Genomic DNA, 16,569 nt, shown 5'->3' on the forward strand with positions numbered 1-16,569 from the left:
ATACAAAACACTGAACTATTTAAAGTGAGGAGCGGTAACACGGAACCGTGAACGGTCCACACCGCGGACAGGCGCTGAGCCGTGCTGCGGCTTGCGTTGGTGCTGTTTTGGGGTTTCTGCCGTCTGTTGCAGGCCAGACGGTATCGTTCAGTTGGCATGGTTGCTGTTGTTTGTCTTCTTCTCGTGTTGACTGGCGCTACTCGGTTTCTCAAACGTTGTCTGTCCGACAGTGGCAGCAGCGGCGATTATCGATATGTAGTACTGTTGCTTTATCTTTGGGGCGATGTCGTAGTTTTTCTGGGTCGTGTGAGAGGGCCAGTTCGGTTGGGGACTCAGGAGGAGCCAGCTCCACGCAGTGAGAGAACACGCTGGTACCGCTGGCGGCACGAATGGACTGCCGGATGGAAGGGCTGTGGTCACGAGGGTGCACGACCTCGACATAAACTGCAAGCTTTAAGATGAGTGCATTTTAATCCAAGTAGACAAACTTCCACTATTGAGATATCTCGAGACTCTCCAGTGACTTGCGTTCGTGTTGCTGCTTGTGGTGTCGCCAAGGCGCAGCGAGTGGAGTGCTTGGGGAAGGTGGATCTGATTATCTTTCCTCTACTTCTTATTACTATTTACCGCGTTCAACTTGTTGCAGTTTGTTAAGTTCGACCAGTGGTAATTTTTCTTTCCTGGTGGCCGCTAACGCCCGAGTTACCTGCTCTGGGGGTTTGTATATGTAATGGCAGTGTACGTCCCTCGCCTTGCCGCTGCTGTCCATAAGGCGTGTAGTTTTGACAGCTTTCTTGATTGTAGGCTTGTTGGTGATTCTTCTACTCTGGTGATAGTGGTTCCTTTCTCGTTCCGAGCGCTCTAAACACAGTATTCTGGGCACGTAGTGAATACCGCCGGTTCCGTCTTTGGCGTATTGTTCCGTCGTTGCATTTGGTTTACCGACGTCAGGTAGCTTCAGCAAGATCATCATTACTCATTCGTAAGACTGCTACTAGTCCGAGTTACCATCTTGTGAAGTGAATGCTACTCTTGCCTGCCTATCTCATCGCTCCTGAAAGTGTTCGTTGCTCTACCTTCTCAGAGGTCGATTCCTGAAGCACCGTCTGTGACTGGTCCTTGTGTTTTATTATTGTACTATTTATTAGCATACCTACATTAAAGGTTATGTATGTCTAGTTAATGGTTCCGGTCGCCTTCTGCAATAAATCTAGCAGTGTAAGTGTTGTGTTATAAGATTACCTTCATCTTATTTCACCCGTTGCGTGGTCAGTTGCTCATTTCTTTTAATTAATGTTTGCTTGTATTTGCTGTTTTACAGCAGCTTCCTAAATTGTTTATATTATTGCCGTTCCTGGCGTGTAAGGTCTTCAGCCGTGATTGTGGTCATTTGCTTTGAAAAAAAAATAATTCGATATTTTTATTTCACCAGTAACCCTTAAAACCTTCCTTACTGCCATTCCTGGCGTCTTATATCTACTGCTGTGTTTGTGGCCTCTTAATTTTTAATATTTCAGTACCTGTAAGTTGTAAATGCAGCGAGTTCTGAAACATTCTTAATTTGTAGCCATTCTTGGCGTGTAAGGCCTTCAGGCGTAATCACAGTGGCTTGTTTTTTTTTTTTTTTAATTTTCTTAAAACTTTATCGGTATCTGTATTTTATGGTGATTTTCTAATTTGTAACGCACTGAAAACGCTATTATTTACACAGTTGTTTATTCCTTCATTAATAACGTGTGGTATTTTTTATTTATTGTTGAGTCTGGAATTACCGTATTAAAAAAGAATGCGTGTAACTGTAAAAGGCAACCAATGGTAACTAATTACGTCCCTGTCCACAATCACACCCGAATCCTGGGTTCCCTTGACCACCAGGTTTCAGGCGCATGACTGTTCCACTATATGTACGTGTCCATCTGACTGTGATGAGAGGACTCCCGCGCCTGCGCACAATGGGTCGTGCACCCAAGTCAGAGGCAGGCGTGACATTGCACCATTACATGCACCCCACTGCCACTTCTTGCAGTGAGCATGTGAACCTGTGTAGTGCGCATGAAAAGTTAGAGAGGTGTAAAAGCACCTTTAAGAAGAAACGGAATTCCTGTTTATCACTGCCACAGCTTACCAAACTCAAGTCTAAGTGAATTCAGTCAATGTCAGGAGAAGATAATGTAGCGGCTGGTTCGCTCACCATCACGCGCCTTGAGATGGGGCTGCTTCTTGAGCCATTCCTTGATGTGCTGGATGTCCTGGTCCCTCCTCTTGGGATCCTCGTTTAGCTCCTTCTCCGCTTTAGCCTGGAGTTCGGGCGTCAGCTCTCGATATCCCATCTATAAGAAACAATCAAACGTATGTCATATAATTACGTTAGTCTCTTTTGGGCTGGTACAGAAGTCATACATAATTTTCGTAATGACAATATTATTCCACTTTACTGCAGTTATTGTTTATTTTCCACAAGCATACTTGTCGTTAGTTTTATATTTGCCTGCCATATGCTGGTGGCTGGACAGTTTAGTGCCCTGTCCTCGAGCACGTAAACTACCACTTAAAAAGGCATATGGGCCGACATTGTACAAAAGTGGAAAATAAACAGTAATTCCCGAAAGATGTTGTCATTTAAGAAATTATCAGATACAACTGAAACCGTGAGCAAAAAGTAGGAATATGCTATTGATAATATTAAAAAGACATAATCAGGACCAGAAAAACCAGTTTAACACTAGAAAATGATCAATGAGCAATTCCCTGTGTAATATAATAATGAAAGATTATCGTACACGAACTCATAGGAGATGATTAAATAATATCGGAAAATGTGTTGCCTTTAATTGTGGATGCTTCACTTGGAAACAGAGTCACACACTCGCTCGGTAAGTGAGTGTGGCGAATGTTGCACTGAATGCTGAAGCCTTCTTCATAGAATAGCAGATACTGGTTAACCCTCCCCCAAACCTCCACCACCATTTCAGATTCCTTTAAGCGCCCCCTAGACGGTGAACAATATCGATGATATTTCGCCTATGCGAAATAATATTGACTGTGTGGGAGTGACACTGAGAGGTTGCGCAGTAATATTGTCATCATCAAAATTTTGGAAGTATATTGCGCCGCCTGGAAATACTGTGCCGTCTGTGGGCAGAATTGACAAGATCCTCTACAGTCTCTCGTATCCTGCACAGATGAAAGAATTTGTCGTGTGGAAAATGAGTTCAAAACAAGGCGAAAGTTTGTTTTTCACTGAGTTTATCGAAATGTATTTATCATCGCCGGCGTTGTGGGATGTTAGAGCAGATGTAATGTGTAACTGCAAATATGAAATCTAAAAATGAGTTGCTGGAAGTGACATATCACAGCGTAATGGATAAGTGATGACTTGTTGGAACAGTGTCTCGCATTGTACTATTTCTTTTTTTTTTGCGATGGAGTACGGGCGACCACAAAAATTCATCTGGATTTGGGGGAGGGGGAGGGGGGAGACGGAGGTGGGAAAGCGCCTATGTACAGAGACTCCAGTGTGTGGGGAGAACCATTTCCAGTAAGCTATCAAATGTTGGAGCATTAACACATAAAAAGTTACGATAATCTTTTTTTTTTCATTCAACCTCAGTTTACTCAATCAGTATTCGTGGATGGTGTTTCACACTCCTTGAACCAAATTTCATCCAATTTGTCTGCTCACAACAAAACAGAGCAAATATCAGAGCAGTAGCGTCTTTATCGACCGACATTCAGAGCCACAGTATAATTGACAACATTATTGAGCAATGTAGGGAAAGCCTCAATAATATTGCACAGAATTATTGACCGTCTAGGGGCTGCTTAAAAAATCGAACTCCCGTGTAAAAACAGCCTCAAAGGTTTGAAATATTTTTTAAAGTTTGTTGTAACTCACTGTGTGCACTCGTTCTCAGATACTGGATGGATTTTGTCTGGGTAATTTGCTCGCCTCAAGGTACACACACAGTTTCTTAACTGTAATATTTGTCTTTTTGTGTTACAGCTTTAAGGTAAGATTATAGCTCTCAGGGTAGACAATTACAGCATTTTAAATTTGGTTGATAATTAAATGAAGTATATTATTCTTGAAACCCGTTAGATATGCAAACCGGAACTAGGACAGGCGAATGGATGACTGATTAGCCTTTTAAGAATACAGATAATAACTGTTCGTACATGTTGCTATTCAACACCTAGTGGTTGCGGTCATTTGCTAATTGTTATGTGAGTGTCTTCTACAAACAGGCACCAATGAATTGTAGACACTGACTGAAACAACGTAGCGCATCATTCTCAAGAAACGTGCTCCAAAAGTCTCATATTCCGTGAATGGGTACGTAGAAGTTGTAATCCCTATTGCTATTACTTTATCTATATCTAATCGATTTATTCAGAAAGAAGACTCCTTTTAGACCGTAGCCTAAATTTTTGGAAATAAAAGTTGGTTCTAATGTAACATAACTGATACCTTCGGTCACTGCATTAAAGTATTTGAAATTACCCATCTCGATGCACATCGGTCTTATTAATCATATTTACATTATCAGCTTTATTCATGTGATTAGTGTTTGGTGCCTCTTTTAGAAATTATGTTACACATTATTAACTTTTATTTCACGTCAGAACCAACTGTTATTAGCAGTGACATAATATGTTTATGTGGCAGATCAGGAGAGCTTCGTTGAGGTAGTCCCACACAGCCTGACAAGATAGTACTGATCAAACTGCTTTTCGATATTTTCTTCCAAAAGAATTCTGAAGAAACCGAAGCATCGCAGTCTATGTATAAGACTGAATTACCTCGTTATAAATAGTCCGTTTAGTTTTGATTTTGTAGTTTTTCTAGTGATCTTAGTTTTTGTATGTTTTTAGCCTGTCAACTCGGGTTCAATCAATGCACTATAAATATGATTGGGAGGCAAACAGAACCGTCCATCTGTGAGAATCCTCTGATGCGGTTTTAATCCAGTGAAGCATACTGAAAATTAGCGTTCAGTATAATTTTAAATGGTACAAATGATCGTTTGAGTCATAAGTAACTTCGTAGCTCTAACTTAGGGCTCTGATGACTTCATAAGAAAGGCGTCAAAGGTCACCATTATGCACGAAGCTGCTTCAGCTAAAACATGGCAGTTGCGGACAGTTTTTAGTGAGTTATTTGTTTATTTATTTATTTGTGTACCTTTATTCATCAAGGCTCATGCAATTTAATAACAAAACATGCAACTCACAGCATACATAACATTCTTGATAAGGACAGGTAGCATATGCGAACACGACAGAGAGACGATAGCGACATTTTCTGCTAACTAAATTCTAATATATAGTATGGTGGCAACACTGAGTACGCATTGCTGCAGGGCTGCAGTATGTCTCTTTTGTGGTGAATGATAATAAACAAAAATTATGGAACTTTTTGTTTGTTTCGCAACCATTTAAAATCATCTCAAACATCATATTAGACGGCAGACATTGTGCGAAGCCGGCAACCTTGAACGAATTAACGACCACAAGAGAAGTATGAATACAGCAATTGGAGTTGTGGATATGAGAAACTGTCGGGAACTCGCCTTATATGCGAAAATCAAGAAAGCGAGGTAATACATGTAGAGTTGAAGCTCATGCTGGAAGCGAAAGTGCCGTCCTGAAAGACATCACTAGAGGCGGAGCACAAGCCTGTATTAGACAAGGGTGCACAAGGCTTTGTTTAAGTGATTCTAATGCCGGCGCGAAAGAAACATTGTCTGTCCTTAAGACTCCACTCCAGACATCAGCCCTTGCACATTCGGAAGAGACAAGCCACGAAAATAATTTTGGGCATAGGTCGTGGTAAGTCTGCCATTCAGGTCATTGTATGATTGTAAAGCAGACATCAGACTCAGTATGGCAGAGAAACTGTGACAGAATTGGTGACACGAGAAATCATTCTTTGAGAGCTTATAGAACCAGAGGTAATGTCTAAATTTGTTACATATGTAGTTCATAATGTTACAACTTAAATAAATTCTGTACTGTAATATACGAGAGTTGTCCTAAAAGTAAGTTCCGATCGGTCGCTAAATGGAAACCATAGTGAAAATCGGAAACATTTTATTTGCAAGAGTTAGCTTCACTTTCCAGATACTTCTTTACATAGTCGCTGCTCCTGCCTGTGCTTTCCGATGATTCTCTACGCTGGTCTACAGCGCGTAGCCTGAGCCCAAGTGTTGTTTGTCTTCGTATCCAGCGTTTCATGTGAACACAGATGACACACTGGAGAAGCCAATTAGGGCTGTGTTGTGGGTAATCGAACACTTCCCATCGAAAAGGCTGCAGGAGCGTCTTCACTGCCCCTGCAGAGTGCGGCTGAGAATTTCCATGAAGAAGGAAGTGCGTGGCAATTGTGTTAGGTGGGCTGCATTCACTAAGGCAAAGCCTCTCAGCGGGCCCTCTTACTTGGCGGGACATATTGTTGTTCTAGGCACCTATACTCGCTCACAGTGCGCTCACAACTGAAGAGAGCGTCTTGATGCGATCGACTGTCAGAGTAGAGACACTACCCAACACATCTGTGCAAATCGTCGTCGGGTTTTCACTCTGGTGTCCATTTCGCGAGCGATCGGAACTTACTTTACGGACAAGCCTCGTTTTACAGTCTTGTAGTATTAAATTTTTATTTTCATATTAGTAATTGTTGTATATAGTTCTGTTATATTCATGAGGAGGAAACGAGACCTATGTAGTGAATTGGACACTATTACATTAACTGCACCAGCTACAGTTCTGGAGAAGATAAGTTCAGGAAATTTCTACGCTTTGATTATTAAAAATAGCTTTATTTTTTCTCGACATGAAATGCTGTACAAGTGATTAAGCAGCTCTCCATTTCCTACGAAGAGAAAAATATAATATTAATGAAAATGTAATATAACCTTATTGCAATAGGGGCTGGAGCTGCGATAAATTTTTTAATGATTTCGTTTACATTCCACTGACAACAAAACTCGAATTAAATTTTCCCACGGTTATCTGCCCTTTTTCGAAAAGGTTATGGACAACAATGACAGTAATGAAAGTCTTACACCATAAACACCTCGAATAAACGTTTCCAAACTGATGCTCCAATATTCACAACCCTGTGGGACATGTCGATTAATATCGTTATGCTTACGGGAGCTTATTTCCGGCGTTTTCAGGAGACAATAAAGCCATTCCTACACATGAAGACAGGAGTGATTACATGATCTTTACGCATCGCGACACAATGTACCCAGAGAATGTGCCCAGACAATGTGCACGTGCAGCTTATCGCCATCTTTCGGACTACGTGTCATTTCCATGAGGGTAAAGGAAACATAATCCGACGAGTCACTCAGAAAGTATACTGTAATGCAGTATGTGGCAGGAAGCCCAAGTGTAACAAGAGTAACCACGGCTCGTTCCAGAAGGGCTACACCTTGAGAAGATCATAGGATTTTGTTTGATTGGATTAGACGAATAGACGGATGATTGCACCTGAACATCCGAGCACAGGTTACAGGCAGTGTGTCACTACGAACTGTCGGGAACAGATTAGAAAAAGATGGGTTGGGACAAAGTGCCGTTTACAATAGACAGCGCAGACTTACAACCTAGTACAGAGGCAGAATGAACTGTGATATTACGTAGCATTCTGTGATGTTCATCAATTAGTCTCACCTCTGTCTGCATCGATGGCAACGTGTATGTAAATGACCTTGTGAGACATCGCAGGAAGCAGCGATTTTCGAGAGCCGTACTTCTCTTACTCCTTGGATCAGTGAAACGTGTTGCCACCTATACTCTTCATGTTGAATATCAGTGACTTTGCTGACGGTATTAACAATAAGCCCACTCTTTTCTTGGATGATGCTGTTTCTAATAATTGTTGTCTGAAAAAAGCTGCACACGTTTTCAGTCAGAACTTGATAACATTTAAAAATATGTGCAAAGATTGGCAACTTGCTTTAAATGTCCAGGAGTTTAAAATTGGGCACTACTCAAAACGAAAAGAACATAGTATCTTATAGCTACAATATCAACGTGACGGAACTTGAATCATCAACTCATACAGATAAATAGGTGGGTATATGAAATCGAACGATCACATAGATTCAGTCGAATGTACTGCTTCTTCCTTCCTTCTTTAATACAATGTGTGTGAAATCTTATGGGACTTAACTGCTGAGATCATCAGTCCCTAATCTTACACACTACTTGAACCGAAATTATCCTAAGGACAAACACACACACCCATGCCCGATGGAGAACTGGAACCTCCGCCGGGACAAGCCGCACAGTTCATGACTGCAGTGCCTTAGACTGCTCGGCTAATCCCACGCGGCTGTACTGCTTCTGTTCATTGGTAGAAAACTAGGGAAATTTAATCAGTCTCCAAAGTTAACACGTCAAAGGCCTAGAGCGATGTACGGACCCTTGATTTGTCCAGGCTGTTCCATGATTTGTCAGTCACAGAGCACGTCTGGGGTGCGATGGGAAGAGCTACACGTATTTCATACTAGCCTCTAGGCAACAGTCACAGGAATTGTTTCCGGTACGAAAAAAAATTCTCAAGATTCTATAACCAAACCGAGGGTGTATTCGCTCCTGGGGGCCACACAAGAGAACAGAAACATTTTAGAAATGTTGCTGTAGAAGGATTTTGAAAATTAGGTGGACTGATAAGGTAAGAAACAAGAAGACTCCCTTACAATTGGTGAAGAAAGGAACATATGGAAAACACTGACGAGAAGAAGGGACAGGATGGTAGAACGATAATCAGAGAATAACGTACATGATACTGGAAAGAACTTTAGAGGATTATAACTGTAGTGGACGACAGAGACTGGAATACATTCAACAAATACAGACGCGCTGTGCCTACGAATTATTTCTTCAGCTTCATGCATGGCGAACCACACAAGACTACCTGAATTATTCAACCAGTACTGCATCTTGTTTAAAGCACTGTAGGGTGTAATTTTAAATAAAATGGTTGTCTTTTACAGAGGAATTTTGCATATAAGCACAGACTCTAAATGAGAAAACTTACTAAGAAGAAAGTTTTGTCTCACCATACAGTGTAAAGTGAACACGAAATATCTTGGCCCACGCCGGCGCAGACATTGTGATAGAAGAGAGTCAGTGGAGGCGGTATGGTCTCCGTTGTGAATGGCCACCACGCAGTAGGTGGGGTTTAACTTGGTGCTTAAGCCTATGCACAGAATTTAAGGGAGCAGACAAATGAAAACGTGGCACATGAAAAATAAGTAAGTAAACTGCTTATTATTTCAAAAGTAATCGCCATAATTGTTAATACATTTATGCCCATGTGAGAAAGGAGGTCAATACCTTCGTGATAAATGTCTATGGTTGCCTACAGAGCCATGATTCTACTCATGCGTTCACCTCTTTGTCCGAAGCAAATCCACGACTGCGAATCTCTTTCTTCATGGGAGGGAGATTGGGACTTTGTGGAGGCTGTGTAAGGGCTTCCGAGTGAAACGTCTGCAGAGCACTTCAGACAGTCCTGGCAACTCTTTCGCTGGGAAGCTCTTACACATCCTGCACACAGACCCGATTTCCACTCACTTTCGTTGCCGTTGAATAGCTTCGAACGACGAGGTGAATGCCTGGGTACAATCGTGGTTCCGTAGGCATCCACAAACATATTTCCATATGGGGATTGACCGTCTTGTCTCACAGCGGAGTAAATTTGTTAATAGTTATGGCGACTACATTTGAAATAATAAGCAGTTAACTTACTTTCTTCCCATCTGTCTCGACTGGATGGAGCTAGATGCATGGGACATATCATTTCGAAAATGGTCGGAGAATTCAATATTCCGAGATCCAGTGTCAAAAGCGTGCCGAGAATACCGAATTTCAGGCATTACATCTCACCACGGACAACGCAGTTATTGACAGACTTTACGTAACGGCTTTCAGCAGAGGAGTTTCGCGTAGTCAGTGGTAACAGACAAGCAACACTGCGTGAAATAATCGCAGAAAGCAATGTGGGAAGTACGACGAACGTACCCGTTTTATGTCAGTGGGCTATGGCGGCAGACGGCCGATGCAAGTGTCTTTGCTAACAGCACGACATCGCCTGCAGCGCCTGTCCTGGGCTAGGAGCATATCGGCTGGACCATAGACAACGGAAAAATCGTGGCCTGTTCAGATGAGTCTCAATTTCAGGTGGTAAGGGCTGATTTTAGGGCTCGCGTGTGGCGCAGACCTCAGGAAGACATGGACCCAAGATGCCAACAAGGTATTGTACAAGTTGGTGGCGCCTCCATAATGCTGTGGGCCGTGTTTAAATGGAATGGACTGGGTCCCTTGTACGAACGGAATACACTCATAACTTCACAGAACAGTTTTCTAGTCACGACCGACACTTGAAACGTATTAAGGACATTGCACAGGTGTCGTTCGCGGTCAGGAACAAAAAAATAACCTACAGGCTTGCCTAGCATCTGCAGATATATTCGACCTCTGTGCACCTCGTGCACATGATGTTATCGCCATTTGTATATGTGTACATCGATGTCCTATGACTTTTGTCACCTCAGCGTACGCTAGTCGGTTGTAAAGATTCAGCACGGTGCGATGTGTCTACGTGAGCACGTAGCACAATGGCAGAAAGGGTGAATCGTGTTCGGATGTGCCCATGATCACACACCGAACGAAGCAGCCTGATTTATTAGTGTATCAACAAGGACTATCCAACGTGTGTACACGTAGTGGTATGCCGCTCGTAGCCAGACAATACGTCGTATGAACAGTGACTGTAAAAAGTGGCACGTTAACCTGCACGTCTTCAGTGGGCTAAACAACACAAAAAGTGGACAGTAGACGACTTTAGGCGCGTAGTATGGTCCGAGAAGTCGCGATTGTGTCTCTTTTATCGAATGATGGCAGGTATTGAGTGGATGGACGGCTGTAAGAGGCGTTCAACCCGCAGTTGATGAAAATTATGATTCAGTCCACGATGTGTTACGGGCGATCTTTCGTAGCATGGTTACGGTGCAGTCTTTCAAGTTACTGCGGACATCCAGGAAGTTCATTTCAACATTCTTTGTGACCAAGTGTTGGTCTCCCCTACACATACTCATTATGAATATGCTGCGGACATTCCCGTCTTCAAAGAGCTGCGTGCACACATTTCTGGTACGACAAACCCTCAGGTGTCCTATCGCACCTCGTCTTGTTCACTAAGCCACCTGACACTAATCCTGTGAAAAACGTGTGGAAGCTATTCGGTACTGTGGGTGAAACGCAGCTAACAACTCCCCCCAAGCCTTTTATCTCTGCACGATGCAGTCCTAAAATTAGCTTCAATGTTAAAATATTTATGGATCCTCTTCCTCACCAAAATGAGGGAATTATCAAGACCAGAGTCGGTGTTTTGGTAAGTCGACACGGTTTCAAATGTTTAGCCTAGTGTTCTTGTTTGTGTGATAGACTGGAATGCGTGGGGTAGATATCTATTGATACTGCATTTCTAATAGGAATAAGCTGACTGCTAGGTTACGTTATACAAACAACTTAGCATATGGCATACAATCCATCAGAACTTAACCAAAGGTGGCATCCGAGAATAGAAACAGCCAGCCTCCAATCACAAAGCGACAATACAGTTGTACATCGACTCCGTTTGCAAAGGGTGGGAGGTGAGAAACAGTTCGGGCAATGGTCTGACAACACAGTATAGAATTTAGAAATTCAGTGTTTTATTAACTTAAGTTTTGAAGTTGACAATTTCTGCTGACAGTATAGAGAACACTCAGAATTACGAGTTCTTACAAGGGGGGGTTCCACATTTGTCATTGCGTTGTTCTGATATATGCGTTCCGAATCTCTGACATACGTATTATAATGTCACTATTCTCATACTTCGACGCAATTCCGTGTGCAGCATCTTGTTTGTTGTGGTTGTGTATTTGTGCGTGGTAGTCTATTCCTACATCGCGAAATTAAATTTGGCAAATTGTTTACTGCGAAACTGTGAACCAGTATATTTATGTTACTATTCATTTGAAACAGCGTTTATTACTTGCCACGGATAGCACTCAAGAGTGAATATATTCGCAGGCGATTATCGAAGAGGAGTCTGCAGCGTGTTGTATTGTAAACTGAATGCAGTGTCACTAAACGTTTGCCGAAAATAAATCTGTGCCGACTATCGACCGCTCAAACAGGACCTTCGTGCATTGACTGAACAGACTCTTTGGTTGAAATTGACTTCTGCTTTTGTGTGCTGGCTGATTCGTGTACTGCGTTCTTGTGTGTTCGATATTTTCAAATAAAATTGTGTTCAATAAATTAATGTGTGTTGGTGCCACTATTCCTTCAACTACTGCACCGGGACCATAAGTTACCACAAATCCTTCACTTTCTTAGGTGCTGCGCAGAAGGAAGTACGTGCTTCAGAAGACAGCTGGGTGTGAAAATAAACAAAGAAGATGAGAATTTGGTGTACAGCTCTAAACAACGAGATATTCTTTTAAGATCAAGGCTACAATGAGATTTGTGATTAGTGTACCATTATGTGCACTCAATATTCAGGAAGAAATTTGACAAACGAAATTTATTTTTCAGCTCAAGTATATGACCAAATGGGACGCGCAAATAATTTTTGTCAGTTTCGAATTATATAAGGTGTATTTTTAATAAATGTGAAGTGAGCAGTTTGTTATAAATAAGAAACAAAAATATCCAGGATTTATCTCATGTCACCTGATGCAGTTGAGAACAGGCATTTTATCAATGTAATTACGTAACTGAAGAGAATTTTGAATTTAATAAAATTTAAACTCTACTTATGGAGGTAGAAAGCAGTATCGATGCAAGTGCCTTATATTATATTACGCTCATAGAAGATTGCTTTTCTAGACTGCTAGTGTTAAATTCTATATTATGTTGTGTAGAAGATACTGCACTAATGCATGTGCATATCTAGCAGTACAACATCTCCGTTTGTCAAGCTTTTCTGTGAACGCAATCAAAGATCTTTACAGTGTCACTGCGCAGACATAATTACTGTTCCCGCAAAGGACGTACGGATGCATCTGAAGAGTTACATAGGGGGAATCTACATCCTCGGTTTTACTTTGAGGCAAGTCACCCTCCGGTGACATTAGTTGCGCAGCGTTATGGACACGTATTCTGTGACAATGCAGTTCTCTCGCAGTTGCGTAATTCTTAACGACGGCTGTCGCAAAGGTCGATATCATTATTACAAAGAGACGCCTGCCGTCACGAGTCGCTGCGTATTATCGTTCAATAGGTTCTCCAAGCAACGGAATCCACAACTTGTAATTTTAATATCCTAGCACCTGTAAGGAAGACGGCGTTCCACTAATGGCTTTGTCGTGCTGGAGACGACGAGTAAAACGCTGTTAAGCGCCACGTAAACTTGAGTCTGGCCGTAGAAAGCGGGCAATACAGAAAATGAGCGATGTGTGGAAGTACGATTAGTGATGTACAACATTGCCCCTACAATTATATGCAAAAAATCATTGTAAAGCTACTCTTCACATAATTTTAAGCTGGCACGTCAGCTGTTGAACACTTTTTCCTATATTTTAATAGTTTAGATTTGTTTGGTTTATTTCTATCTACGTAAGAAACTTTTTACTAAGTGCATGACAATAAAAACTCTTCAAAAGAGCTCTAAAAACTAACAGCAAGCCTTGGAACCAAACACTACAAATAAATCAGCTTCTCTCTATGCAATAAGTAGAAGAATTCTCAACCCTGATCGTATTTATTACAAAATGTAGAACTAATGTTATATAGTCACACAATTTTGCTTCAGGAGGAAAAGTAAATATTTTATGAGATGATGTCTCTCTTTCAGTCATCAGTCTTCTGACTGGTTTGATGTGGTCTCTCCTGTGCTAACCCATCCATCTCAGAGAAATAACTGCCACCCACACCCTAAATTATTTGCTGGATCTATTCCAGTCTTCGTCTTCCTCTTCTGTTTTTACCCTGTGCACATTTCCCTAGCACCATAAAAGTTATTTCCTGATGTCTTAACACATGTCTTATTATCCACTTCCTTAATCTTGTCAGTGTTCCCCATATACACCTCTCCTCGCATATTCTGCGGAGAACCTCCTCATCTCTTGCCTTAACAGTCCACCTAATTTTCAAAATTTTTCCGCAGCAGCTCATCTCAAATGCTTCGATTGTCTTATGTTCCGCTTCCCACTACCCAAGTTTCACTAACACACAATGCTGTGCTTCAAATGTATGTCCTCAGAAATTTTTTCTTGTAATAATGGCCTATGAAACTAATAGAATTCTCTTCGCCTTGAATACCCTTTTTCTCTGTGCTAGTCTGCTTTTCATATCCTCCTTGCTTCATCCGTCAGGGGCTATTTTGCTGCCTAGGTAGCAGAATTCCTTAACTTGTTTACTTCTTGATCACCAATTTTAATGTTAAGTTTTTCGCTGTTCTCTTTTCTGCTACTTCACATTACTTTCGTCTTTCTTCGATTTACTCTCAATGCATGTTGTGCACTCATTAGTCTGTTCGTTACCTTTAACAGATTCTGTAATTCTTCTTTCCTTTCACAGAGGATAGAAATATCACCTATGAATCTTACCATTGATATCCTTTCACCTTGAATTTTAATACCAATCTTGACCCTCTTTTATTTCCGTTGCTGCTTCTCCGAGATATAGTTTGGACAGTAGTTGGAAAGGCAGCATCCCTGTCTTACCTGAGCACTTCGTATGGAGTTCGTGAAGGCGGTAACAAAGAATAATTCGAATGACACATTCCACATAACATGTGACTAACATTTCTTTTCCCACGTCCGATAGCCTCGCTGTTTTTGTTTTTGGCACAAAGATAGAGTTGCTAGAATTGAAGCTAAGCAAATAGTCACAAAAGATGTTAAGCAAAGGCAGATGATTATGCTCACAGTAGGCATAAGTTACACCTCCCGGCTTCAATGCACTTTTAGTTCTCTTGATAACACCACGTGTTGCTCTTCTGAGAGTCTCTTGGTGTTCGTTTACGGAGGCAGCACTACTGATAATCCATACGAGCACCTTGTGTCCTGTGTTCAGCTTTTGTTTGTAGAATTACCACGCCTTACAGCTATCTTCACATCAAAAAATCTACAGGGGTGAAGTCCAGCAACCTTGTTGCTCACTAAATGTACCATTTCCACTGATCTAGCTCCCCGAGGAAGTTAGTTTTAGATGATGGTCACCTGACAGTTAGGGGTCCATCGTACTGGGAGAATGTATCCATCGTTGTAGACAAACGATCGCCTTATAGTAATCCTGAAAGGTCGTTTCCAAGAAAATCTAGATTACAGTTGCCTGTAAGACTATGCTGTGACACAACAGACTATATCAACTGATCTCTTCCACACCACATCACACATCTAGAGAGAAACATTCTTGAAAATGATTTAACAATATAGACTGAAGCGGCGAGTAATAATTTGTACTAAGGCCGGGAATCGAAACTGGGCGTCTTGCTTACTTGGCAGGTGTGCTAGCCGCTAACCTACCTTGGCACAGTGGCTCACACACCTGCACAACTGGACAACGTTTCAGTCTGTATACATAAAACCATATCTGTATGAGGTCAGTAAGGTATCCGAAATTGTGTCATTTCATTTGTATAACTACCTGCTTCTGGTTCTGGTTTTCAGCCTGGATCCCCCATTCATGTTCCATGCTGAGATGCTGTTCCAGAACATGGACAGCCTCGGCAATTCTGTTCGTGGTGTAAGGGGGAATTTAAAGTAGACTGGGGGGGGTGGGGGGGTGGGGTGGCAGTGAGATTATGGATTGAGGAGGGAGACGTGCCAGGGTGATCCGGCAGCTTTCCGAACCGCTGTGCCACTAAATGGTTAACACACCTGCAAAGTAAGCAAGAGCCCCAGTTTCGATTCCCGACCTTGGTACAAATTTTCACGCGCTGCTTCCGTCTACATACATAAAATCATATCTGTATGAGACCAGTAAAGAATTGTCGGGCCATTGATTGGAGTTACTAGTGTTATTGATAGCGGCACGAGTGAAAGTATCGTCACCAGTTAACAGTGTTAATGACGATTTGAAATTAACCAATGAAAATATTCCAATCGTCTGCCTCCAAGATGTTGAATCCCCTATAAATGATAAGGATAGAGGCTGTGCATACGTAATATACTCTATATTCTCATATGAGCAAACTGTTACTTACTGGAATTCTGTGTATATTGTTCAGGAAATACGTTCTACCAGCTGAATATAGCCTATGGGAAAGACGACATTACGTTTAAAGAGACGGTGACTGACTCACTATAAAGTTTTGTTTATTTTAGTCGCAATAACTATTTCATATAACACAATCATAACCGGTTTCGGCCTGCAGTGGCTATCTGTGCATGCTTTTGGGGACAAATGTCCATGCTCAGTCATGAGTTAAAAGTGCACAAACATTTTATCTCCAGATGCCGCCTAAACCTTGTGAATACGGCCATGGTGGGCCGAAGCCGGCTACGATTTTGTCATAACAAATAGTGATTGTGTCAGAAATATTCAAACCTTTACTTTGAA

At 41.7% G+C, this 16,569-nt stretch overlaps 1 protein-coding gene across 1 annotated transcript in view; it reads right to left on the reverse strand.

Moving 5' to 3' along the window:
- LOC126284951 (alpha-tocopherol transfer protein-like) overlaps nt 1-16,569 on the reverse strand; it is an 83,360-nt gene that overhangs the window by 37,203 nt on the left and 29,588 nt on the right. Inside the window, exon 2 of the mRNA XM_049984225.1 lies at nt 2,192-2,330. Coding sequence (XP_049840182.1) covers nt 2,192-2,330 — 139 coding nt within the window. The remainder of the gene's footprint in view (nt 1-2,191; nt 2,331-16,569) is intronic.

This window comes from Schistocerca gregaria, chromosome 8, assembly GCF_023897955.1.
Source record: "Schistocerca gregaria isolate iqSchGreg1 chromosome 8, iqSchGreg1.2, whole genome shotgun sequence".
In the NCBI taxonomy this organism is placed as follows: domain Eukaryota; kingdom Metazoa; phylum Arthropoda; class Insecta; order Orthoptera; family Acrididae; genus Schistocerca; species Schistocerca gregaria.